This window comes from Pagrus pagrus (assembly GCF_965226575.1).
Source record: "Pagrus pagrus genome assembly, chromosome: 12".
In the NCBI taxonomy this organism is placed as follows: domain Eukaryota; kingdom Metazoa; phylum Chordata; class Actinopteri; order Spariformes; family Sparidae; genus Pagrus; species Pagrus pagrus.
In genome coordinates, this window is record NC_140196.1 from 9,640,420 (window position 1) to 9,668,318 (window position 27,899).

Consider the following 27,899-nt stretch of genomic DNA (forward strand, 5'->3'; position numbering starts at 1 on the left):
TTACGCGTATGACTGCGCACCGCGCGGTTCACCCACATTGGCTACACACACACTTGTATAACCGTTTAGATAACAGTCGGCCGTACTGAGCCGCTGTGAGCCAACCATCGGCACCGCTTCATTCACCGGCAGCTCCGTCGTAGTGATTTGCTCTCGCTTCTCGCACGCCGTTGGTAGCCGTGGGTTTCCACGTGAAGCGATGACACCCTTATGTAAAAGGAGCGACAGCACCGCTGACCAATCGCAGCGCGGAGCGGCGGCCGCCGTCACCGCCCTAAGTGGGGGCGGGCAGCGCCTATTGGCTAGGAGCGCTGCGAGGTAGAGAGCGACGGCTCTCTGGACCAATAAGCGAAAATCTGGGGGAGGAGCTTAGGGAGGAGCCCGAAATGAGGTCACTGCCTGAGTGGAGATGCAGGGCACAGTGCCGGTGTGTCTGGAAAGCTGGACGGGGCGAGAGCAGTGTGTCAGACCAGCCTGGGACCGTCGAAACCCGTCCGGTACCTCTGCTTGAGACTCGAGCTTTAAGACACGAGGCTTTTTTTCCACCCTGGGAGCAGGAGCGGGATCAGGATCTGCTTGTTTTGCGAGGTTGGTGGAGTTTTTACTTTCAGTACTCACGCGAGCTGTTACGTGCATTAATATCTTGTTGCTGTGTGATTAAGACGTTTTTAAATGTGACGGATGAAGATGTGTCTGTTACGTGGCTGTGCTGTGTGAATGTAAAATGCTGTGAGAGCGCGAAACGTCAAAGTTGCATAACTGTGTCAGTGTGAGGGTCAATCCTGGTCAGTAGACTACAGCCCTGCCCACATGACAGCGACGTGACAGAGGCAGGTGAGGAAATACCGCCCAGCTGACCTGCACTCAGAGGGACTTATATTTACATAAGGCTGCAGTATACGGTGTAACTGAAGCCCGCATATGCAGAGGCTCGCATAGATGTGCGGTGGAGTCGCATATGGTGCATTGTAGACGCGCTTTCTGCTGTCACTGTCACATGAGAAAACTCCAGCGTAACGCCTTACATAAAGTCCACTGCAGCAGCACATGGCAGAAGCACCGATTAGAGAAAGTGAGTTAAGGTTTCCCCCTGAAGAGATTGTCAGCGTGCTGTGACGCTGGAGTCAGCTGGTTTGCATAGTTGGCCATGAGGGGAAAATCCTTACATAAAGGATCCATCAACCCCCTGGAAGTATTTATCATCCCAGCTTGTTTGGACGATGATGTATAAGTTGTATATGGAGAGTACTCACAGTTTTGTGGTATTTTGTGGAAAAGTTTACTTTTAGCATGTGTTTGATGTGTATTCAGCTGTAGCTGTAATGGATTACAAGAAGTGAGTAATAGATTACATCCCTCATGCTATCTCTAAACAAAAAAAGTCAACTATTCAAGAAAAAGGTGACTATATTTAGCTCTAATACTAGTTTGCATGTTCTTTAAGTGAAAGTTTGAATGAAGGAGCTGTAATGGAGTAGGTTTTTACTGTATTTTTACTAAGGTGAATGGTCAGTTTATTTCTGGTAATTTATAAATGGAGCTGTTAACAGTCTGAGGGGACCGTTCTGTAACCATGTCATGTTTGCCCATGTTTATAGGCCACATCAGTTTTCCTAATTAAGCCAATTCAAAGAAAAAGCAATCCAAACTTCATGTATTGGTGATGCAAATGCTGTTAGTACGTCTTCAAGCTGACACAATGAAAAAGCCTTTCTTCCTTAACTGGTAAAGTGTTCAGTATTAAGCACTGAAATATGAAACTTAATGTGTCAAAGTCCAGCTCCACTCAGTATGTCAGCAGCAAGTCTGGCTGTAGTGGGAGGAGAAAGCATGACTGACGCATGTAAGTCTGGCAAGGGAGCAGTCATTTATACCAGTTTATCTTCCAGTCGCAGTCATTGGAAAGTTTGGCATCGTGCCGGGTACAAACTTCACCGCCTACAATTTCAGCATGAGCTCAAGTGCACGCAAATAACTTTTTGTGCAAGTATTGGACAAATGATTTCAAAGTGGATGATATTTCATTATGTTTTCCGCCTGTGGTTCCTCTAAAGTATATGTTTTTAAATGCAATATCTCAAATTGAAAATGTGCCACAGCATCAGCCAGTGGCTCAATGTGAAGTTCACTATCCGAACTTTGGTGGTCTGGGAATTGACTCCCAAAATAGCACATTTAATCTTCCCTCTGTAATAGAACAGCTACTTCTCAGTCTGAAGATTAAGGCCTCTGTGCCTCTTTTTAGCCACGTGGAAAATGGATAAATCTTTGGGTGGTCTTGGAAGGTGCAGTGTAGTGTCTGGTGTGCATCTGATCCATGAAAAATATTTATGATAGTTGAAGATAGATGTAGGTCAGGCACCGAGGAAAGAACCTCAGTCATGTCTGTTCGTGAAAAAAGTCATGACACTTTTTTGCCTTAAGAGTTGAACATTTACGACTATATTTACATACACAAGGATCCAAATTACTGTGAGAAATCACATTAAAGTAGGAAAAAGAACATATCAAAAATGCTGCAAGAGACTGATGAAACACCAGGTTACAAGGATACTGACTGACTTTTAATTTTTTGGTAAATGTATCCTTTCAAAATGTACTTCTTTTAAAACCAATAATGATAATAATATGTAAACTTTCACTATTGAATTTTCTCTAAACAAATCCGTAGTCTGAAGAGTACTAAATTATGAGGAATTGTCACTTTCAGTTCTATTCCTAGCCCCAAGAAGAGTTTAAAAAGCAATTGTTGCAGCAAAAATAATCCTGAATCGAGGTTAACTTACTATCTTTGCTTTCAGTCAAATCAAAGTGGCCCTTAAGACTGTTATAATAGCTGTACGCATGCAGCGTTGTGCCCTGTCTGGACCCACTCATTGTAAACTTATGTAAGTCCTCATGCAGATTGAGTCACTTGTGCAAGACGGTGACTGGACACTCTAGTTAATAGAATTATTGCCTCTGTCATTGATACAGTTATACTGACACATTAGATAATACGACCAGAGCGCTGTGACGCAAATGTGAGATAGGGAATATTTTATGATTTGGAATTTTTAATACAAATTTTGTGTGTTTTGTACAATTGTTGTGAATTTCCTGTGGAAAACATCAGTTACACAACAATCAAAAAGAGGAACATAATGAGCATAACAGAAGTAATTCAAATTTTAATATCCCTCCCTGTTTACAGTCTTAGCTGTAATGGTTTTAAGCCACGTCTGAATGGAGTGATTTCTTCTCAATTGTCTCTTGAAGTCCCGTAAGATTCAGAAAGGCCAAGTGAGCAACATGTTCCCAACAGGTGAAGATGCTGTCCCTTGATAGCCCAGAACGATTCCATGATTGCATTAAAATGACTGAAGGGCCCAAGAGGAGTAAAATATATCCTGTAATTGTGTTATGTTCCTCATCTTGCCTCGTTAGCCACCTGTTCCTCGTTGTGCCTATCTTAATGTCCAATGTTACTGCTTCCTAGACCTGCCACCGGTGAGGAATAGCATCATAATGGACATTTAAATATGTCATAGTCTGTATTTATAGATCGTGAAAAACCAGGGGAAGTTGATTAGGGAAAAGTGACACTACGACATCTTTACAGGAAGTGGGAACACAGGAAATCAACGTTACTATCCTCGGCCTCATTTCCTGAAGCCGCACAACAGGATGAAACAGATTTAGGCAATGACAGAAAGATATTATCCTCAGAATTGTTACTGCAGAGGTGGACTGGACATCAGGAATAGTAACAGGTGGTCAAAAAGTGACGTACCAATATTAAACACTGTTAATGGCTTTTATTGTATGCTGTTTATTGACTGTTGTTGTTAATTGTCTTTTAAGCAAGGGGAAATTTGAGCAACCGCACTATTTTGAGCGAGTTCTCTGTTTTTGTAAACATAGAAATGAAGTAAACCTGTATAATAAGTCATCTGACTAATTCTAATTGTATTAAAATAAATATTAGCTTGTCCCTTCTGACTGACACAGTATATGTGGCTAGGCTAAATTTTGATTACCTGATGCTTTCTCTTAAGGATTAGGGAGCGTTGGTTGAACTGTAGCATCCTTGTCGGACCCATGTTTAAATAGCCTGTCCTTATCTCTCTCTCTGACCTGTCAGCTGGTATTGAGCCAACAGATTGTGGTTATAACGAGGTAATGAGGTGAATGTCTAGCAGTTGCTGAGGCAGGTTGTGTAAAACTCGGCCACATTGGAAGCCAGCTCTTAAACTTTGGACTAGACTTTAAGTAGCAGTCAGAGTAGCAGACTTAAAACTTCTTTGTGCACTAAAATCCTTGTTCAGCAGAGTGTTCAGTATGTATAATATGCTGGCTGAGTAATATCTCAGTTAGATGGTCCACAGTGTGTGATAAAAGGTTTTCTATTGAAGCTCTTTATCTCATTCCGCGGAAAATGGCTTAATCATAGCGCCGAGCTCGAGTGCTGCACAAATCAACAACCTATCACTCGAGTTCATCTTACGGTCTCCAAACCGTAGAACTCTGGATTCTTTTTGATTGTTTTGACCCAGTTCACACAGTAACATCGACTGTGGGGAAAGATGCTTACTTTGCAGCAGGTCAGTGATAAGCCGACTGGTGATTGTGAACTTGCTGCTCTCCGAAAGGGCCGACAGATTGATTAATCATTAATGGGAACGTTTAACTACGGTCATTTTTGTCAGCCGTGACTGGGGAAACTTTCTGATAAAGGTCTTGATACATAGTCAGGAAGTTCCTGCAGCTGTCTCCTCAGCCTCCTTTCTGCAAAAGGAATTCAGATAAGAGACTTCAGTCTTCTGATGTCCCTGTCTTTACCGTCTTTGGTGGAGCCAATGTTTAGCTAATGCTCTAAACTGTTAGTGGAAATAGGAGAGGATTAGCTTCTCGGAGCATATGACCATTATACTATACAGTCTTCACTAAAAACTCCCTTGAAATAAATATTATTGCTGGCAAATCCGGTGTTTTTAGATTCTTCCCTGAATCAATAATAAGGAGAGACAACATTAAACATTTGGTCATAAGTCAGTGAAGATTTACATCAACGCCGTCATTAGTCTCATGAAGCTTTGAACTTTTCCCCTTCAGCCAGCCCCATTTGTCTGTTGAAGCCACCTTTCTAACATTACATACAAACTCAAATTCTCAGCACAGTGTGGGTGCAGCATTCAGAAAAGCCTGCATAAAAATGCTTGTGCTTGCACTGGCTTGATCCTTAAAACAAGAGACCATAGATCTCTGGCAGCTACGGAGGGCGGCTCTATAGCTGTCTCTCGTCACTCTGACCTGCAATGGAAAAGTTCCTATTTTCTACTCTGAGAGGAAGGCGTGCTTCCGCTTAGTCGGGTTATCCCTGGAAAACAGCCAGGCTGGAGGTTATACACAGAGACTTGGGCTTGAGGCTTACATGTGACCTCAACATGTTGCCCAGAAACAGGATTATGTGAGCGATAACAGTTTTTATTTTCCTGTGCTCTAAATCTCAAGTTTGACCTTAATTAACAGGTCAGACATATATTTGTTTCATTGAATGTAAATGTGGAATTCAATTTGGTAACTTCACTGTGACATTGTCCAGGCTACAGTACAAAAGTGCTGCACACAGAGATGATCATAGGTACCGTGGGTTAGATAACATCACTATGGTATAATTAGCATAGTTCTATGTCAATATGGGCTGAAGCAGCGGGCGACTACCTTTTCATCTAAATGATATGGTCTGCCACTTTAATCCATCAAAGTGGTTCATGCCAGATAGATCTTTTATAAATTCTTACATTGTTCCTTAGTTTTTGATCAGCCATTGTTCGCTTGTCATTGTGTATTTTTTTCTCTTTTTACTTCATTCACAATACTGGAGACAGTATGGCGACCACTCTGGTCAACAAACTTTTCTGTTCCTGTTTAAATCTGGCATTTATATAGCATCTTCTACTGAAGGAACAAAGGCTTAAAACCCCTCCTTGCTGCATCACACGCCGACTTGTGGCCTATGTTGGCATTCAGATGAATGCTGTCTAGCGTTTTATGTGTCCTGCAGTGAATGATCCTTTGAAAGGGTCGGAGGGCTCAGATGGGACAGAGCCACTGTTCTTAAAGGCCATACTGTCTGGACCAGGGGGCTTTTTCAGTGCACATCAGAGAAGCACCTGCAGGGCTCCTCAGAGGTCAGGGGTTAAACCATGCTATGTGCTTTGATATCACACCAGACAACAGACACAAATACACCTTTTTGAAGGATTGATTTATGTCTCTCAAAGATTTTTGAACTGAGTGCATGCTCTTGTGTGTGTGTGTGTGTGTGTGTGTGTGTGTGTGTGTGTGTGTGTGTGCATGCAAATGAATGAATGAATCCTTGTGTTGAATAACCATGCTAGTGTTTTTGCATATTTCGTAATGCAACTTTGCATATTGCTTACCATATTCAAAAGCACTCAGAAAAAGTTGGGCTCCTGTTTATTCGATGGCCACTGATTTCAGATCATGTCGTTAAAGCATTGAAATGCTCTTGCAGAGACTTGTAACTTACTGTCACTTGTCCAGGCAGCACATGCCCGCATTTGTAGCAGTTTTTTTTTCCCCATTGAAGTGCAACACTAAATATGGCAGTTATAAAAATCAAAGGAAAATTCAAAGACACTCTTTTGAACTATTAAAATGCCTTTACTGTCACAGCATGTTCATGTTACATCTTAAAAGGGAGTCAAAGCGTTTTGTGTTAAAAGGATTTTAATAGTTTTAAGTAGAGTGCCTTGGGGTTTGCTTGTGATTTTTATGTCTACATGTGTCTCTATCCAAAGAACACCTATTAACAATCTCAATTTGAGTCCAGGAACCACTCCTAACATTTCTTATTACATTTCTTAACTCGGGTAATTATCCGTTGCAGTATGTCCACTGAGTCATATCAAGATTAAAGTCTTTATCGCCATTGTGTGAAGCAAGTTGCAGCAAAGTCTCCCTCTGAGCCGCATGGCGCAAGAATATAAGATAGATGTCGTAATAAGATAGAATAAAATAAAAGTCATAAAATAATAAAATGGTTGCAATAAAAAAGCATTGTTTCATTACTAACATGTATAATCTCCTTCTGTCGACAGATCAATCAGCGTGCTCTCTGATTCTCTCAGGCAACACCCTTGTGAAAATGGGGTAGTGGTGTTTCTTTCATCATCAATTTAAATAACCTGGATCAAGCCCAGGGCAGCACTTCTCCTGATGTCAGAAGATTCAGAATCCAAGCCCTTTCGCTTCCCGGTGCTGGAGGATGAGGACGGAGCCTCAGGGTGCAGCTCCATGGCGAGGGGGGCCTCCGGATGCAGCTCCATGGCACAGCTGCACCGGATGGGTGGCTACAGCCAAGGCGGGCCTGACCTAGGCCTCCGGTCGGAGGGCAGCGACAGCAGCGGGCAGGACCCTTCCGCCTCACCGCACAAACATCGCAAGAACGCCCGCTCCCGATCGCTCCGCGAGGAGGACGTGGAGATGAAGAGCAGTGGGTCCAGTGGCAGTGGGACCGAATCACACAGCAATGAAAGCCACGGCAACGAGAGTCATGGCAACGAGAGCCACGGGCATGAGTCGATGGGCAGCTCCAATGGCAACAGTAAAGACTCAGCACTGCTTGAGTCCTCTGAAAGCAACAAGAGGTCAGTGGTGGCTCCAGGAATGATGAAGTTATTACTAAGCCTGTTTTGTTTTCTGGCACGTTTACTGTGATTGTCAGTGTAAAAGAGCAGGAGGAGAGTGGGGAGCTACTGTTGTTATCAGCACACTGTGCAGGAATCCTCCATGTATCCAGTGATGTTCAGTCTGGTCATCACACCCTCTTTGGTGACAATAAATCACACTGTTGATTCATTTTTTCAAGATAATTCTCCTGATCTACTGTCCCAGAGAATCTTCTGTCAGCAGTGATATATTGATTCAGGCACACAGTCATAATGGACCCTTAATTACACACAAGCAGTGTAAATCATTAAATATGCAGGGGTATTGGCTTTGAAAGCAATGCAGTGCCAGCACCAATACATTTTTGAAGGCATCCACATGTAGGTCAGCAGAAATGATCGAATCAAATAATGAATTCAAATCGGAGCAGGCCCAAAAAATGGGTCATAGCTGATAAATACTCGTCCAATCTCCGATCACCGCCCAAATTAAGTAAAAATACCAACGTTTTGAGGAATTTGAATGCCAATGCTGAAAGAATCATGCTGTACATCACTTCTCTTCCTTTTGCCCTCGTAGTTAACCTCAGCATATGTACATCGACTGACGTCTTTCAGGAATAAAAGAATAAAAAGCATGTCCGCTTCGCCCTCCACCACAGCAGTCTGTTCATAATGACTGAAGCCATCAGCGTCTGATGTGTTTGTCAGTGTTGATGTGAGTAGATGAATGAGCCAAGGCTGCTGTAATGGCCATACAGTTCGAATCACAGTCAACCCGCTCCATCACTTTTCTCTGACCATGAGAAAAATATGGATGGACATTGATTTAAATAATAGTTTAATACATTCAATGACATTCTTCCTGCCGGCTGAGCGCTTCAGACTGGTGCCAGCCAGACAACATTTTACTTTTGGACTCATGTCCCTGAGGGAGATTTCTTTTCACAGCCAGTACAACACAGATAAAGACAGTCGATAAAAGCTTCATGTCTACTGTCATACATCCAAACTCACAGCCGTGTCGGCGAGGCAATTTGTTCAGGCCTTCTATAACATAAGGGACACACTTCCCGCCGGAAATTTCCAAGTTACTCCAAAACTGCCTAGACGTGACCATAGAGTGTCCAAAATAAGTTCAGACACAACGTAGTCTGTCCAGGACACGAGCCAAGTGGGTAGGAAACTTTGCTTGCTCAAAGTGGGAAGACTGGATTGATGTCATGTAGGAGGCTCGCTCTCTCTTAAAGCCAGATGGGATTTGTCATGCTCTCCAACTCTTTGTTATATCCATAGCAACGCAGTGTTTGTGGCTGTTTATCAGTGGGCGGAACGAGCAGATTTGCGTCACTTCACATGCTTGCTCTCTCACTTTCAGCCCTGCCTCTCACACCCCACTCGGCCTTCATTACAGACCTTTTTGCCTTTTTAAAACCACGCCCTCTTCCTGACCAGAGTGTACAATGTTCTCACGCACACCAGCTCCCTTCCTCGTCTGCTCACGGGATAACTAACTATTTCTCCAATGACGCACTTTCTTTTTCCTTCTTTGTCTCACTCAGCACTCCCTCTCTTCAATTGAACGTCGAACATTTTGTACCCATTTTTTGGATTTTTTCTTTGTCTTTTTTTTTTCTCCAACTCCTCTGTCTCCTTTTCTACTTCTCTTACTCCGTTTTCTCTCTCACTTTCTGGATCTCATTCACGGGAAAAAGCATGTATAGAGGGCAAATTAAGCATGTTGTTCAATGAAAATCTTGATACTTAGTTGATACTCAGTTTCCAAATTTATGCTGAAATAATGAGTAGAGATTAACACATTTGTATTAATTAGCCACCAGGCTTAGATGGGGATTTTTGCTGATTAAAGCCATAGCGTCTGCCATATGTAGCTTTTCCTTGTGTCGCAAAGATCCTGCTTCACCCATCTGTGGCCCTCAGCTGTGCATCATGTATAATAGAGAGGGAGAAAGTGGTTACTTTCTTAGTGGCTGAACAATGTGGGCTAATGTGCCTGTTGAAGGAACAGTCCCACATTTTGGACAGCGTGGTTGATTACTATCACATCCGTAGTCACATGTGAAGATTCATATCTACCATTTTTTTCCTCTGTGCGTCAGAACAGAGGAATACTCGTGACGTGTTCAACAGAAAGACTGGAGGGAGCAGGAAATGCTTCGGTGGCTTCGGTCATGGTGAAGATGGATGCAAATTGAGGGAAAATTATATTTTAAATACGTTATGGCAAGTGCCAAGGAGATAAAAACCTGTTGACATGACATCTGGTGCTAGCATTTTCCAGATGGTATATGGGAGAGAGGAAGGTCGGGCACTCGGGCTGTCACACAAAATGCTATATTTGCTGTCAGCCAAACTCTGCATGATGCCAGGAACAAACATCCTCCCCACCATGAAGCATGGTGCTTGAGGAATCATGCTGAGGAGATGATTCTCTGCAGTCTGCAGGGGACATTTTATTTTCTAACTAGACAATGATCCCACGGAAAAAGTTGATTCAGACCTCAATTTAGTCCAGACTTGAAAGTTGCTGTTCGATCACAGTCCCCATACAGCTTGACAGAACGTGAGCCATTTTTAACTCTGAATTTGACCATTACGCTCTACAGGTGAGCCTTCATAAACTGAGTACACTGTATTCGGTTGAATTAGGTCTCTGGTTGTACTGGGAGAAGGTATTTGTGGATGTTCTGTCTATTCCAAGTCATTTAAGCCTGTTATTTATGGCAACATGTTGTATCTGAAAGATGAGTCAGTATCTCTTGAAAGCTGCTGATGTTAGTGTATTGGTGCACTGATAAGCTTGTAGGCTAATACAGTGTGACACACAAACACACAACCGAGCTGCAACACATGCTTCACCTGAGTCTGCGTGGTTGCCAGTGCCTCAGTTTTGAACAGAGCCCGACAGATACTCCATTTTTGGGGCAGATGTCGCTGCCAATATTAGGAATTAATGCAAATTAACAGTGCTCATTTCTCTACCATTACTGACACCCGCTTGCCAAGCTCAGTGTAGCAGTTCATTTTCTCATTTTATCTCATCCAGAAGAAAACAATCTTTCACACAGCCTTCATTTATAGTCCTATATTTAATTCATAATGAGCAGACAGAATGGACAAAAGACACATCTGCAGCTCCTCTTCGCCTTATTCCTCCATCTCATCTTATATATCTCATATATCTTTTCAGTGTAATGAGATATCCACACGTACACCCGCTGATGAGATAAGAGGTCAAATTTTCTCAAAGCCTCTCAGTGGAAGGTTTCTAAACCAGGCCACCTTGCCCTGATCTTCAACTTGAGCAGACTAATATCCTGCACGGAGCAGAGACCAAAGCAGAAGCTCTTCTGCCTCTTTGGGAACTCTCTTTTTGGAGCCTGTTTCCACGATTTATAGACTTACTACAACGGCACAAATTAGCTAACCGAACACTAATACGTGCTCAGACTGCTCAGTCTAAAACCAGCTGTTTCATTCTTGAGCACTGAAGGGCTATATTAGATACCTACTTGTGCTCAGTGAGGCTATTTTTGAAGGTGTTTTCTATTCTAAGCCAGGTAAGCAGGTTATATATAGTAACCTGAGATGTAGCACAGGTGAGTCAGTATCTCACAGCTGTTAATAGTCTTAAGGTAAGCTTGTGAGCTAATAAAGTAGACAACATACCCACAGAGATAAGTGTCTTACCTCTGTTTTAGTCTGACTTTATTGTCTTACTAACACAGATGCACAGTCCCTGTCCTTGGATTAAATTGGCTAAAACTACGGGGGACTCTGTGCGTTTACTATTTTAGCTACTGATTCTTTAGAGCCTTTGGATTTGCTCTTGTGCTACACTGCAATTGGGATCATTTAAGAGTTAAAATTGCTGTAGAGAAAAGGAAACAATAAGTTACTTGAATGATAAACTATTTAGCACAAAATAATGATAAAATAACAACTGGCCCAATGAAATCCAACCCATACTGAGGCTGCTTTATGGCTAGATGTTAACTTTTCTTTTGCAAGGTTTCGGGTATTTCAATGCCAGGGCTCGCCTCCCTACATGCAAATGTTCCACCACAGCAAGTATAAGAAGTATTTTTCCCCTATAGCAGAATGGTAATGGCCTTCCTCTACTGCTGTCACAGAGCTATGGAGATATATCTGACCATGCAAGACTTCTGTTTTAGTCCACAGACTTACTACCACACAGTTAATTAGCTTACCGTGATAAACTGTTTCTCAGTCTAATACACATTCGGGCTGCCCAGTCTAAAACCAGCTGTTGCATTCTTGAGCACTGAAAGCCATATTAGATAGAATTAGGCCCCTTCTTCTGCTTAGAGAGGCTATTTGTAAAGGTGTTTTCTATTCTTAGCTAGGTAAGCAGGTTATAATTAGCAGTCTGAGTTGTGATGAGTCATTTTAATGTATTTGTGCGCCGTTAAGCTTGTAGGTTAATGCAGTGGGGCACACGCACACATTCTTCGGCTGCAATCACAGAAGAAGCCCATTAGATGTATTGAAACCTACTGAGTCCAGAGTCTAGTATGAACTTACACACTATGCATAAAATATGTATTAAATATACTGTTTCTAATTTATTTTGTAGTTCAGCATATTAGCTATTGAAAATCAGACTGTTTTATATAACCTAGTATAGTTTTCGTCAAAATAAACAGCACAAACATTGAGCTTTATCCATTTATGTAACTCTCTATTCACTACCATTGGCCCTTGATTTTCAAGCTGTGCCCTGCTCCTAGTTGAATTTAGCCCCCTTAACTCCTGCTGTATTAGGGCTTCCCTGCTGTGCACCTTTGAGCTTTTGACACAGGTCCTGTGAGAGTGACCTCAGAATTGATTTTCTTTTGTAACCCGGCTGCTAAATGAGACCTGAAGCTGCGTGAAGTGAACAAATAATAGATGATTCACACGAGGTTGTCCATGTGTAATTTAATAAAATGGTAAAAGCAAAGAGCGAACAGAGTTAACCAATTTCAGCTGAAAGGCCAGCCTCATCCACCAAGCAAACCCTGGCAGAGACGCGGACAAAATTACAGTTTATAGCACACTCAGAGAGCCCTCGAGAAAGGGAGATTTTCCCAAAACGATGTCCAGCTAGCCAGACAGCCTTGGGTGTACCCGACATGCGTCCGGGGAGCACATAGTGCTACAGTGCACAAACACGTTAACATAAATCAGCGAGGTCTGTGTCTAAAAGTAGGTCAAACAGTTCATACTAAGGCCAGGTCATAATTCACAGTGCTAAAAAGGTGTAGTAAACCATAAGGTTTATGTTTTTCTCTTTTTTGAGGTTATTAAAGTCATTTGTTTCGTAGCAAATTTTTTAATTATCTTTCTCTCCCCCACAGCTCCAACTCCCACAGTCCATCTCCTCCCAGCAGCTCAAATGCCTTCAGTCTGCTGAGCTCAGAGCAGGACAACCCATCAACCAGCGGCTGCAGGTTAGTCGGCCAAACACTGCTCCAACACTGAAAACTCCTCTTTGTTTAGCGACAACACTACTAACGAAATGTATGGTTTACGCTAGAAGTTACCTATTTTTATGAATCTATTTTTTATCTGACTTGCCATCGTGCACGTGTGTGTGATTATGCAACTTGCAGTAGTGAAGAGTCCGCCAAAGCCAAGACTCAGAAGGAGGTGCTCAAAACTCTGAAGGAGCTGAAGCTTCACCTGCCCGCTGAGAAGAGACACAATAACAAGTCATCCACATTGAACGCCCTCAAGTATGCGCTGCGTTGTGTCAAGCAAGTGGAAGGTAAACTAACTAAGTTTAGTTCATTTTTGTTTAAGCTCTCTATGCGTTCAATTTGCACAACAAGAATGTCTTTTCTTTGGAATTCAGGAAGTATTGTAGCTAAATAAAAAACCCCAAAAGATACGTAGTCATAACTTTCTGCAGGAAGGAACATTTTAGCAGTAGTTTCATGGGTAATGGTCTGCAGAGGCTTAATTCTAGCCTAAATGTTTGCAGATGGAAATGGGCGTGTAGAGGTTCAGAAGTGCAGCCTGGTTGTTGCACATTATGACGCATTTTAGCGAAGTAACAGGACATTTTTCATCAACAAAGAATTTTGTGACTTCAGTATGAATACATCATCATTTTCTTGGACTCGTCATCTTGGTTCATCAACGTTGTTTTCTTATTCCATGTTGTATGTTATGTTCTGACCAGAGTTTAATAAATCCCTTTGCGTCTTGCAGCCAATGAGGAGTATTACCAGCTGCTGATGATCAATGACAGTCAGCCCTCAGGCCTGGATGTATCCTCTTACACGATAGAGGAGATAGACAGCATTACTTCTGAGTACACCCTCAAAAACAATGTGAGTCATCGAATTATCTTTAAACTAATAGAAACGTCTTTTTATTATAATACGTAGCTGCTGATACTGGTGTGTGATTGTGGCTTGGATCTCTTCAACAGGACATTTTTGCAGTCGCAGTCTCTCTCAACACGGGAAGGATAGTCTACATTTCCGATCAGGCTGCCTCCATCCTCAACTGTAAGAGAGATGTGTTCAAGAACACCAAGTTTGTGGAGTTCCTGACGCCGCAGGATGTCAGTGTCTTCTACAGCTTCACAACGCCTTACCGCCTGCCCTCCTGGAGCATGTGCACTGGAGCAGGTACATGTCTGCAGGCACAGTGGCTGCATTTACACGCACACTAATATTCCCACATTCCCAGCATTTTATATTTCAATATTTCAAATGAGTCCTTGTTTCGACTGTGGCATTTGCTGATTACGACATGTGAGATATGTTGGAGTTATTTAGGTTTTTGGGAGCATTCTTTGGACATGAATACAGTGCATTGAATATGTGTCTCAGTAGGGCTTTTTACCGCAGTTTGTGACACACAGCGCCTTGCCTGTTTACAGTCAGCTCTGTGTGTTGTCATAGATACGTTGTACACAGACAAACTCACCAACAGTTAGCTGGGGTAGAGATGAACGCACAAAAGAAAAGCCCAGATTTCTGGTCAGAAGGTTAAACACGGCCACTTTTAAATATTATGAAAGGCCTGGATAGCAACAGGTTTTTTTAATTCGACACAAAGAAGCAAAATGGTACAAGTTGCTGTTGCCAGCCTTTTTACCGCAGTTTGTGACACACAGCTCCTTTCCTGTTTACAGTCAGCTATGTGTGTTGCCGTGGATACGTCGTACACAAACAAACTCACCAACAGTTAGCTAAGGTAGAGATGAACGCACAAAAGAAAATTACCAGATTAGTGGTCAGAAGGTTAAACACAGCTGCCATGCCTACAATAACATGTTAGGGCGTGTGATCACAGTAAGCATGCAAACAGGAATGTCAGGAGAATATTCTTATTCATTAGCCATGTAAATGGCTCATTGTCACTGTCTAAAAGTATTCTCAAAGTACTTTGGATGTATACGAAAATGTATTGGAGAAATAAATGAGTGATAAGACCCCTAGTAAGTCTATATTACACAGGCTGCCATCAGCATGGGGCATGAAGTTCAAGTTGACCTGACCTCACTCATTAATGAGAATGAATTTAGTTGCCCGGTTTTACTCAGCTGGATAGAATAGACTTACATTTTTTTTCCCCTGTTATTTTGACTAATACACCAAAATGAGACTCAACCCTGATTAAATTCATCGCAGTTAAGTGCAGAGCTGCGCTCCTAGATGATGTTTTTGGATAGAATTAATCAATGCTTGATCGCCTACGGGAGCTGTGACCGTGACCAGCATTCAGCTGGATCATGTTGCTTTTGAATTAAAACATTCTTTCCCCGTTTCAGAGTCGTCACCGTCTGACTGCATGCAGGAGAAGTCCTTTTTCTGTCGTATCAGGTGGGTGTTGGTTCAAACATGGTGTCAGGCCATCTGCTGCTCATACCTGTTTGTGGTTTTATTCATACTTTTCGTTCCACTCTAGATGTTTTTAAACTAGTCTGTGACATCATATGCTTGTAAACTGTAATCAGATGCTTTTTCCAGGTCAGTGTTATACATATTTAACACACACTCACCCACACCTCACTGTCCTGTACTATACTGTCAATATTTTCCATTGACTTCCAAACCCCTTCAACATGCTCTGATCTAAGCACTGACCTGGTGTAAAAATGACCATGAATTGTCATCACACTTTAAGTCTCAAACTAGAAATCTAAGAGTGCACTTATCTTCATTTGCTCACTCTCATTCAATGTAGGCTGGTACTGATGGAAAAACATCTAACACTGCCCCCTTGTGTTAAAAAACTTGAAATGTAAAATGCACACAAACTTGGGCACAGATGGCACTTTAAAAGAACAGACAATTTTAATATGACTTCATTTAATTTAACATTTCTCTCATTCATCTCCAGTGGTGGGAAGGAGTGCGAGGGTCATCTGAAGTACTATCCATTCCGCATGACACCCTACCTGATGAAGGTCCAAGACACTGTACACGAGGACCAGTTGTGCTGCCTCCTGCTGGCTGAGAGAGTCCACTCTGGCTACGATGGTAAGAACCTGACTGCAGGTTTGAGACGTCAATTCAGCGACCACTAAATAGAACAGAAAGGTCAGCTAAAAGGTCTATAATCGTAGGGATCCTTTTCTAAAGCCACTTGGATAGTTTGAGGAAAGAAATTGAAGACTTTCTATCTAATTTCTGTCTAATTTGGTTGAATTTTTGGCCTTTGATGATTCAATTCTTCTCTCTTCCTTAAAGCACCCAGAATTCCAACAGACAAACGCATCTTCACCACCACACACACTCCTAGTTGTGTGTTTCAGGATGTGGATGAGAGGTAAGCCATGGCGGCATGTTTTTACTCCTGAGATATCAGTTCTGAGTATTGGCACACAAATCACCAAACCATCAGAGGATGATAGAATTGATTTGAAGTGATTTTTCATGTTTTTCTGTGCATTAGGGCAGTTCCTCTCCTCGGGTACCTCCCCCAGGACCTGATTGGCACGCCAATCCTCCTCCACCTGCATCCCAATGACCGGCCCATTATGTTGGGTATTCACAAAAAGAGTGAGTCCACAGAATTTAACAGATGAAGGCAAAAAACTTTTATGTCTGTAGGCATCATGATCTGACTGTATTATTTTGGCTTTCTCTGCAGTCCTTCAGTACGCAGGGCAACCGTTTGACCATTCGTCCATCCGGTTCTGTGCGCGAAATGGCGAATACATCATTCTTGACACCAGCTGGTCCAGTTTCGTTAACCCCTGGAGCCGCAAGGTCTCCTTTGTTATCGGGAGACACAAAGTGCGCACGTGAGTGTTACTGTCCTGTATGCCTTAGCGGATATATGGTCCGTCACTCTTTGATATTCATAAAAAGACATTTTATAAACCAGTAGCTGATCTGCTGATGTGCTTTTTGTTGTTGTGTATCAGGGGCCCTGTAAATGAAGATGTTTTCTTGGCCCCGTCCTCGACTGTGGCCGAGATGAAGAACATGGAGTCTGACATCCAGGAGGTTACTGAGCAGATTCATCGGCTCCTCCTACAGGTGAGAGAGGATAAGGAGGGATAGAAGGGGGGACATACAGTATAGACCTAATCACTGTGATGTTGCAAACCTGTAGTAGTAATCATTTGTAACTATTACGTATAAAGTCACCCTGCTTCATCCTCTCCGCCTTTTTAACTCTTCTTCTTTTTGATTACTCTCTGCCCTCTATATCTGTGATCAGCCGGTTCATAACAGTGGCTCCAGTGGCTACGGCAGCCTGAGCAGAAATGACCACATTCTGGGCATGACCTCTTCTAGCGAGAGCCTCGAAAACGGCAGTGGGAGCAAAATGCGACAAGTGAAGGAGGAAGTGAGCGACAAAGCCAGACCTGTGAGTAAATACAAGCATCTCCAGTTTATTACAGTGTGTTCCAGCCCACGTGTTCCTGCTTGATTAGGATGATATGGCAGCAGCAGAAACTGGGTTGTTGCACTTGGAGTCTCGTTTTTAAAACAGTTGTCTTGTGTCTTTATTTCACAGCGAACGTTTCAGGAAATCTGTAAAGGAATTCACCTTCAGAAGAGCCAGGAGCAGCAGACAACCAAGCCACACAACAAGAAAAGCAACGGCAGTAAGTCCAGCTTATTACAAACTGCACGTTTATTTGTCCGTGTTTGAGCGCAACTAACTCGTGACCTCCCTCCAGTAGAGTCCGTACAGAAGAGCTCAGCGGTGGTGCGGCCCAAAGACTCAGCGGCTCCTCGCAGCCTGAGGGACACGGAGGTCACAATGGAGGAGAGTAGGCCCGCCGTCCAGGAGGAGATGACGTTCAATGATCAGAACGGCTACTCCTACCAGCAGATCAGCTGTCTGGACAGTGTTGTCAGGTACGGGGATGAAGACAGACATAATTTCAAAGAATGGTCCTCATGCACATGAATTTTGTAGCTTACTCGCTTTTTGTTGTTATGATTCCTGCAGGTACTTGGAGAGCTGTAATGTTCCCATCACCATGAAGAGGAAGTGCCAGTCTTCCTCTAACACCACGTCATCTAACTCAGATGACGACAAGCAGAAAGGATCTAACAGCATGCAGGCGTCTGAAGGTATGTTTCACCACATCAGTTCCTACCATAAATTGATATCAGACTCTTAATGTCACCTTAGAGGGACAGTTAAAGCTGCTGTAAGTGATATATTTTTATTCAAATAAGTGTTAAGTGCTCTATATTATAGAGTGTATGGTCAGTAACCCATGTCTTTCCTCCCTCCATTCATGCAGTTAAAGAGAAAAGAAATTTTCTGGTATCACTGTCCACTTTATCCAATCAGGACAGAGAACTCCATAAAGAGGCGGTCCTGTCCGCTCATGAACAGGCAGAGAGCAGGATCCTCCTGTTTGCTGCTCTGTCTGGCGATAACCGCTCTTTAGCTAAAGCGACGACAATGCTTACAGCAGCTTTAATAAAAATATTAATTACTTTTTTTATATAGCACCTTTCAAAGACAAGTTACTTATTGCTTGACAATAAAATAATATAGATAAAGTAAATGAGAAACAGAACTTGAGATATGCACAAGATAAAAAAAAGATTTTCAAAAGGGCAAAGTGCAAAGGCCTTAAGAGACAGCTCACCCCAAAGTCAAAAATACATACTTTCCTCCTACCTGTAGTGCTATTTATCATGAATGCAATCGGTGCTTAAAGCACCAAAAACATACATTTGTGGGTTATCTTGAATAACCAGGTCATGATTTCCAGATAGAAACATTGCTGTCCAGTTTTCAAATGTATTTTTTGGCACTTTGAGCACCACAAGCCGAGTGCCATCTAGTTGCATTATATTCGAGAGCAGGCTGATATCTCTCCAGCCGAAAAATATGTATTTATAATTATGGCGTGAACTATTCCTTTAAGGCCTTCGCACTATGCCCTTTAAACTTCTCTCTCACACTTTTCACTACAATGCCAGTTCCTTTTTTAGTATTTCCTGTTCTCTGTTCTCTTGGCAGAACCAGCCCTGTTGAAGGATCAGTCTGGTCTCTCCGCTTTGGATGTTCGAGACAAAAAGTCCAGTGACGCTGCCTCAGCGGTAGTGGGCACCTCGCTGCCCCTACCTGTACCTAACAAACCAGAAAGCGTGGTGTCCATAACCAGCCAGTGTAGCTACAGTAGCACCATAGTGCATGTTGGGGACAAGAAACCTCAACCAGAGTCAGGTACAGTGTCGTCAAAAAGTGTCTTCTTCCAACCTGATAGCCTCTGTTTTTGGGTATTTGATATACAATGAGGTCAGATCAGATGAGTAACATAGTCCTTAGTAATTCGAGGACCATATCACTCACTTATAATGGTATTAGCCAAGGTAAACATAGTGATAGGTTGCACCATATCAGCAGTAATAACTGTTTGATGGTTTCTTAAACTTTGCAGAATTTCTTCAGCTCAGATACAGTTGTAGATTTTCAAGCACCAGTTACTTATTTTAATCCCTTTAATATATTTTAAACATCTGAAGCTACTCAGTGTGACATATATGCAGAAACAGAAGAAATCAGGGAAGAGGAAAATGTTTTTTTACAGCACTGTAAATGAAACTTTGTGTGTGTATGTGTGTGTTTGTGTGTGTGTATGTGTGTGTGTGTGTGTACGCACTTCTTTCTCTGTGTTTTGTATTTTTGAAAGTGTGTGTGTGTGTGTGTGTGGTTTATCAGTGGATGTTTGGCAACTTGTCTCTTAAACGCAGCTTGTATCTTCAATGTGCAGAAAGGTTTGCAGGGTAATTGGGTCCCGTCCAAAATGGCCGCATTAGTGGTGATAAGAAATTCTTCTTTTTTTTTAATTGAATCACAAAAAAAAGCTCGATACACGATTGGCATCTCCACTTCCCATTTCATTCAAAATTGTTACACACAACAAAAACGAAAATAATGATGTTAATGTAGTTTTGCGTTCGCGACATCGTTACGTTGCCATGAAAGTTTTATCAACTGCATTAACATGAATGCCAAAATACACTATTACGCTCTCTCATCATGCAAGAGCAATAATAACCCAACTACTGCTGCATTCAGAGCAGCTGGTTCAAAGGCCGCTCTACCTAATCAGTAATCCGCCCGCCTCGAACGTATAGTGTTACATCGTTTTACAACTTTGAAGCACATTGGAATATTTAATTTACAACAGTGGCGGCATAAAGATAAAACGAATCTGTGCAAATTGTTATATAAAGGTAGAATTTTTTAAATATATATATAAAAGTCACAAATCCATTCAATAGCCGCTGTAGTAATCACTGTAGCCAAAGTGACCTCATGATGATACATCACTACAGTTTCCGACTGGTCAGTCTTGTCATTCGACCACAGGCCTCCATTTGACAGCTTCTTCCATTTTTCAACATTGCTTTTGTTGTCGTCACTGCTAATGTCGAACAAAACTGTTCCAGCTATAAAACTCTACCCTTTCATTGCTCTACAATATGTTAAAGTGCTTTCTCCATGTGTCATTTGTATAGAGATCATAGAGGATGTCCCGAGTACAGGAGAGACGGTAGAATCCGTCCAGAACATCTGGGCTCCTCCTCTTTCTGCTGTTTCCCCTCCCTGTCAGGAGAGGGAGTCCTACAAGAGGCTGGGATTGACCAAGCAGGTTCTGGCAGCCCATACGCAGAAGGAGGAGCAGGCCTTTCTGTATCGCTTCAAGGAGCATCGCAGCATCACGGCACTCAAAGCAAACTGTTCTCAGTACCTGGAGCGCCAGAGAGGACAGATGGCCAGCAATGGTGCGTCTGACCACCACACTGACACATCACATCAAAAGTTTTTAAAGAATAACGGTTGTTATTTTTGTAGTTTCTGTCTTTAATATTTCGCTCAGCAAGTTAACAGCTGATTACAAAAAATACAAGATGTCAGATGATCATATATGGTTTAAACAAACTCCAGAGGTTAGCCAAAGTCTAGAGGAGAAAAAAAACATTATTTTTATATAATATATTAATATTACTATTTCTGTCTTTAACCTCTAGCTGCACCAGCTGCTCGCTCTCTCAAGCCAGGTGCCGAGCCCACAACGCGGCGGGGCACACGTATTAAGAGGAGCAAGTCAAAGAGAGCGAAGCAGATCGAGTCCTCGGACAGCACAGTGTCTCGTCACAGACGCCAGCACCTCCGGCCTCCTCGTCTTAACCACGGACTCAACCCGACCTCTTGGTCTCCCTCTGAAACATCTCAGTCAACTTTCCCCATGGCCTACCCCTCCGTGATGCCTGGCTACCCCCTCCAGGTTTACCCCAGAGACAGCTCCGTAGCTCCCCGCACAGACCCCACTCTACATGGCTGTAGGGACAATCAGGGCCCCCAGGCTCCACCCTGTCCGCCAATCATTCATGCGCCTCCCTACACCGCCCCCATGGTCACCCCCTTTGTGGCTCTAGTGCTGCCCAACTATGTGTACCCTCCAGTGGCCACCGGACTGCCGCCCCCACAGCCAGTGTTCCACGCAGAGACTGGTGGCTTCCCGACCCAAACACAGCCTTTTTGTCAGGCTGCCTTCCCAGTCCAGGTCCCCTTCACAGCTCCTCCTTCCTTAAGTGTTCAGAACCAGTTCAACTCCCAGAACCAGTTCGCTCCTCAGGCCGGCTACCTGGCCCCTTCGTTCTTCTTCCCCCCATCCTCGGAAACCCCAAAGGCCCAAGCGGAGGGCCTGTCTCGCTCCTCTACACCGCAGTCTGGAGGCCCGGCGTCCCCACCCCTGTTCCAGTCTCGCTGCAGCTCACCCCTCAACCTGCTAGAGCTGGAGCTGTCGGTGGACAGGCAGGACAGCACAGCGCTCTCCTCTGGAGGACAAGGGAATAATACGGCAGAAAGGGAGAAAGGAGCAAGTGGCAGCCAGGCCAAGGAGAGGGAGCTGAAGCAGGTAAATAAAAGAACAAGCCTCTTTTTGTTTGATTTCTTCATTCCCTTTTCTTTCCTTCACCTTACGAAAGACTCCCAATGCCTATGACTGTTATCCTCACCTGTAACATTCTTAAACTGTCAGGTTAACATTGTCAATCCCCCGCTGAATTGTATCACTGTGGCTTGTTTGAACTCAGGCTGTGGCATGTTCCCCCGAGACATTCATTCACACGTCTCTCAGCCTGTCAGGATTTAATGCCACCGTCACAGTGATTCCTCCACATTGTTCACTGTACTGCTACTGTATTGATATGCCATGTGAAGTCAAGTCAGTCTAGACTCCTCAGATGCAATGTGGTCCAGGGTGTTAACACATTGTGTTATTATCCCTTACACCCTATAGCCATCTCTCAGTGTCCTTGGTCCACCAGGACCCTTGTTTTGCGAGGACACGCCCTGTGTCTGTGAGCGTTTGTCTTGGGATAAAGTGTTCTCTAGGCTGAGGGCTTGCAGCAAAGAGGTAGGCGATTCATCAGAAACCTCCACACTTCCTCCAATCCCATTCCTCCCCGATTCCATATGTCAATTATAACTGTAACAGCTTCTTTTTTTTCTTTTCAAATTTAAGTCTTGCATTGTCCATCCAGTAAAACGTATTGACGAGGGAAACTGATTTTAAATAAAGCATGAGGAACTTTAAAAACTCACTAGAAAAGAGTAACTTAAATATAGATAACACACTTGTACTGTATGAAGGACTGTATGTTCATATGCATACGTGCTTTGATTTTGCATGCAAGAACCATACCAAGGTTTAAACCATACAGTAAACATGAGCAGTGGAAACCCAAAAGAAAACAGTGCAGAAGTTATTTTCTCTGTAGTGTATTATTCTGAGATGTGACCACGACCAACTACAACTGTCCTCTGTTACACATGAATGCAATTATTTTTTCCCCAGCTAATACGTTGATGAAACAGGCTCCATTTTAATGATTTGCCCCACTTCAATCAGCTGGAGAAGGATCAGCATCACTGTCTGGTTTCAGCCTTATTATGTAGCGATGGTAATCAGATGGTATTGTGTACCAGGTGATTGGTAGGATGGACAATTTCCCCGCTCACAGCAGAAACATGCTCCCAGTTGAGTCTTAAAAGGCAGAGGCAATATGTAACACAGCTGATGAGACTGCACCTGTGTTATAAAGAAGCAGGAGATGGAGGAGGTACTCCAGTCTGTCGACCAGAACTGTGAAGTAAAACTCTTCTTTGGTGTTTTAATTCTTTAATGTTTTTGTTTTCGCAGGCAAGTTCACGTGGCGACGGCAACAACAGCGACGTCAACTCTTTGTCCAGCGACATGTTGGACATTATCCTCCATGAGGACTCCTGCTCAGGCACTGGCTCAGCCACGTCGGGGTCCATGGGCTCACGGTCCAACGGCTCACGGTCCAACGGCTGTGGGACTTCAGCGAGTGGGACGTCCAACAGCGGGACATCTCAGAGCAGAACGTCAGGCAGCAGAGGCTCGGCCAGCGGGACCTCCGGCAGCGGAACAGGTCTGTTTCAACATCTTATCGATTATGTTGAGGTGGACTTCGCCTGAACCTCTGGCACATCCATGTTGTCCTTTTTAATATTCTGTCTTTTTGTGGAAAAAATCTTTGATACAAATGTGAACTGTGCTTTTTTGGTTTTCTCAGGAAGCAACAACAGTAGCAATTACTTCGGCAGCGTGGACTCATCCCAGAACAGCCAGAAGGTCAACGGTCACAGCGAGGGAAGGTCGATGGAGATGGAGCAGAGCGACCACTACATCAAGTAGGTACTGCAGGACCCGCTGGGGCTGCATACTACCAACACTGATGACAAGGTCATGATGACATATCAGCTGCCCTTGTGGTGAGTTGGAGGACAGGGGTGTAGCCTGTGAGGAGTAAGAGAGTGGCCCAGTAGACTGTGTGATAGTTTATCAACCTTCTGTTTGTAATGGAAGGCTGAGGGTCCAGGCACACTGTCCTGTTACAGACAGGCTACCTGTTTATAGATGACAGAGGAAGTGTGAAAGGTGTCGTGATCGCTCAAAGAACTAACATCAACAACGGCCGACACCTGTGTCTCGGCCAAAAAGCTGCACATAAACACTGTTTACTGTTTAATTCCTTGCAGCAGCATTGCCCACATGATTTTCTATTGTGGTCAACTTCACTAGATGAAATCAGTGTACATGACTCACACTGGAGCTGATTGCAGTGGCACTTTTTGACCACTAGATGACACCCTTACTTTTATACTCGGTTGATACGATGTGAACTGAGGCTGTAGATGGTATCAGCTCTGTAGGTTAAACACTATGATAACTAAGATAAGTACGAAAATCAAAGTTGCTTGTTAGACCATCGTCCAAACCACTTATCCAGAAACCCAACCCTCAGTAAGACTACTCAGATATGAATGCTGCGTCGAGTGTTAAATGTGGATGTGTGTGTGTGTCTGCAGTGACATCCAGAGAGTGCTCCGAGAGGACCGAGAGAAGCTGAGACTGCTGCACAAGAGCCAGCCACGCTTCTCAGAGGAGCAGAAGAAGGAGCTGTTTGAGGTCCACCCCTGGATGAAGAAGGGAGGTCTGCCAAAGGCAATAGACATCAAGGTAGAATGAGAGTTTAAGTTAAATTCATTTCATTTTAGTCAGGAAAAAATATAGAAAAATTGGGGAAATGACAAAAATTGGGAGCTCTTTACCCTCCAGGCAGAGGACGAGATTAACCAACATATAATAGGGATGGTAAATGATTATTATAGCCATGTTATGCAATTGTTATTGTTTAGAAAGTGATGCATATGTCATACGTCACACTAGACATCGATTATGTAGTGTTATAACCGTCACACGTCTTTTGCTTTAAAAATGCTGGTAAGCTATCCAAAATCACACACTGGGGCAACATTATGCCACTGTTGATTGGTTCAGTGTAAGAATGGCATTATGAAGGGTCTTTATCGCCGCTCTATTGTGGAATCTCTTTTTAAAAAAAGCCTTTGTTTCCATGGTTTCTCATCGTCCTACTGCATATCTCTCCTTCTCATCTTCATATCTCATTTGAATCTGTGTGTGTCGTCCAGGTGTGCGCCTGCTGTGAAGGCACCTCAGAGGCGGCAGCAGCTGTAGTGGAGGCGGCGGAGGATCATCCTGACCTGGACATCGCTGACACAGACTCGGGGGAGGTCGGCTGCCAGCAGAGGCCCGGAGAGGAACCCACGAACACTGTTGTCATTTCCTGCCACGGTCCTTCTCTTGGCACGACAAGCTAGACGATAAACTGCTAAAGACTCTCGGAGTGACTTTCATTACCCATCAGCCTCTTGTTGTGCACGACTGTGAAGAAGGACTTCATTTTACAGGATCTTCAGACTAAGCTCTTCATTACTGTCTCTGTCTTGCTGTTGTTTCTGAGTTGAGCATGTTCAGATGTCGGTGGGAAAACCAGCTCAAACAGTGAAGATTTGAGTAGAATGTGAATATCTGCAGTGGACATCAAAGTACTGCTTATTCGATTTTAAAATGCTTATAAGCTGCACCTTTTCTTGGTTCTAGCAGGTGGTGCTGGACTATGTGATTACGTGTGTTCATTCATTCGTTTCTGTGTAGCCGCAGCACGTAGGGAAAGCCTTTTACGCACCGATCAGGAGATGCAGAACAAAATGTTCTCACGCAGCCAGCTGTAAGGCAGAGGTCAAACAAACGTGAACCAATCGCAGACTACTTTATTCACACGTCAGGAAGTGGCTCAGCAGCATTTCTAACCGTTGCGGGCAATCAATGAATTCAGTTTTTTTGTGTGACGCAATTTCCTCAGTTTCAACAACAGAGGAACGACAACAGCTACGTCAGCATGTGGTGAGAACAGGTGGAGTTAAGTTGGTTTCAGTCGCTCCTGTCATGCATAGCCATCATGCACAGGTGCACTTTGTGGTCTGCACTGGAAGAACAACAGGGGTGAGACTCCTGTACATCTGCGCCGCGTGCCCCCATTAGTTCCTATGGAGGACTGAAACTGCCGAAAATCAAATTTAAATACAAAATGAATTTGCCATTAAATGTAGCCATAAGTCATTTATAAGATAAATTGATATTTATTTTGATTTGCTTCTGGATGTATGTGCCTTTTTGTTTTCATTCCCTGAATTATGTTCCCATTTAAAGCAACCTAATGTTACTTTTTTACCTTAAAATAACAGCTACAGAATAATTTTAAAGGTACAGCGTCTTATAATAGCGTGGATGGTGCCCTTAACTTAGCCACTCCGCCCCCCTATCACTTGTTTCTGCACTATGTAACTTCAGAGAGACATCACAGCGTTACATACATGTTTACTTCAACATACAAGTGTTTGTCAACACATAACATTGTTGACATGAGTTTTTTGTAGTCAGAACATACGTTACATCTGACAAACTGTTACAGACCTGGGATTTGTATTTATGACAGTCGTGTTGCACTAGAAAATGAAATGGGAAAGTAAAGAAGAAGGGAATCAGTAAAAAGGTGAATAAATACAGAGGCGATTAAAACAGAAATATCAATTTATGTCACATTTTTAAAAAATTACTAATGCCTTTATTTATTTTTAAATGGTGCATTTAATGGCATTTTTTTTTTTCTTTCTGTTTTTATTACTTTTGATTTTGGCAGTCTTGGTCCTCCGTATCAGATATAATCACTCGGAGGAAATTAAACAGAAATGTAAATTCTGAAGACAATCAGGTGCAACACAGTGTAAGCTACATTTACTCACCAGCCCATCATGTTTGATTTTTAATTTCTGAGAATGTATAACTGAATTGCAGTTGTCTTACTTGTAGCTCCCCTGATGCAGCCTTAGGGTCTCATTCTTTGTAGTATTTCCCTTCACGATGCAGCACTTTTTTTCTGTAGCAGCTGTGAAACTGTCGCTTTGATTTCACAGATGCCTTTCATTTAAGGAAAGCATATTTATCGCATTTCAACACTTGTGTAAATGCTTGTCCTTGACTCTGAATATATATATTTTTACATACGATATTTTTTTTCTGTACAAAGATTCTTTTTTTTTTTAAGTTATGATGGAAATTCAAGCTTAAGCTGGACCAAGATTATATATATTTATTGTAAATACTCTTTCAAAAAAATGTGAGTTGTGTAATAAACGCAAGGACGATTCCCACCATGGACTGGAAAATACTGTACTGGTGTTTATGGCGGGTGATAAAAAAATAAAGTGGGGAGAATATTGATGTTTTCCCCAGTTTGAGAGTGTGCCACATGACACTTGAAATGTTCTGATGTCGGCCCCTCATAAATATGGCAGAGAGCATCCTGTGGAAGTGACTGCAGCTCATCACTGTCCAGAACAAACATGTGGCCACTTCAGAAGTCAAGGTTTAGGGTTATTGCACGGGTATAAAGCAGCTCAGACAGATGTCAAGTGACTGTGTGGAGAGCTTTCCTGCACTTTGAAGCTTATGCTGTGATTTGAAAAACTGCTCTTCTTTGGCAACTTGAACATTTCCTGAATTTTGTCATTCGTCTTTCTGTTGTTTGAACTGACACTGACAACATCGCACCTTTTTATTTTTCCTTATATTTGTTAAAAAAAAAAGTTTCTTTTAATAAAATGACGCATAACTTACGATGGAGTGTGTTTCTTCATTGCGCACAATGCGGCGCACATCAGCCCTAAAGTGGACAAGTACTGCAGACATGACTGCCTGTTTGCAGCAGATCGATGGTGAGGAGGCAGCAGCTGATCGGGGCATTGGCTGAATGGAAAAAGTACCTCAGATCTCACAATATTATCAATAAGTCGTCT

The 27,899-nt window shown here is 42.9% G+C and overlaps 1 protein-coding gene across 2 annotated transcripts; it reads left to right on the forward strand.

Annotated features, from left to right (window-relative positions):
* The first annotated feature begins 434 nt into the window (after positions 1-434).
* Positions 435-27,261, forward strand: per2 (period circadian clock 2). 2 transcript variants are annotated; one of them, XM_084369484.1, is made up of 24 exons: positions 435-588; positions 7,107-7,655; positions 13,058-13,150; positions 13,313-13,467; positions 13,914-14,035; positions 14,137-14,338; positions 15,487-15,538; positions 16,059-16,198; positions 16,409-16,487; positions 16,614-16,720; positions 16,812-16,965; positions 17,089-17,203; positions 17,388-17,537; positions 17,688-17,778; positions 17,854-18,034; positions 18,129-18,253; positions 19,161-19,367; positions 20,666-20,932; positions 21,179-22,068; positions 22,453-22,569; positions 23,356-23,608; positions 23,753-23,870; positions 24,549-24,699; positions 25,173-27,261. In XM_084369484.1, exons 2-24 carry the CDS (start codon positions 7,225-7,227, stop codon positions 25,359-25,361), a joined length of 4,389 nt encoding a protein of 1,462 aa, XP_084225610.1. In that variant the 5' UTR covers positions 435-588; positions 7,107-7,224; the 3' UTR covers positions 25,362-27,261. The 2 variants fall into 2 exon arrangements, 1 of the variants encoding a protein (XP_084225610.1); XR_014623775.1 differs by lacking the exon at positions 25,173-27,261 and having other exon boundaries at positions 23,753-23,951; positions 24,549-24,673.
* The last annotated feature ends 638 nt before the right edge of the window (positions 27,262-27,899 follow it).

Excerpts from the sequence above, each read along its gene's own strand:
- per2 (XM_084369484.1), top strand. The coding sequence starts at position 7,225 with ATGTCAGAAGATTCAGAATCCAAGCCCTTTCGCTTCCCGGTGCTGGAG. Across the intron at positions 16,488-16,613 it reads TTTCAGGATGTGGATGAGAG|GGCAGTTCCTCTCCTCGGGT; the intron begins GTAAGCCATGGC and ends TCTGTGCATTAG. Across the intron at positions 24,700-25,172 it reads CAAAGGCAATAGACATCAAG|GTGTGCGCCTGCTGTGAAGG; the intron begins GTAGAATGAGAG and ends TGTGTCGTCCAG.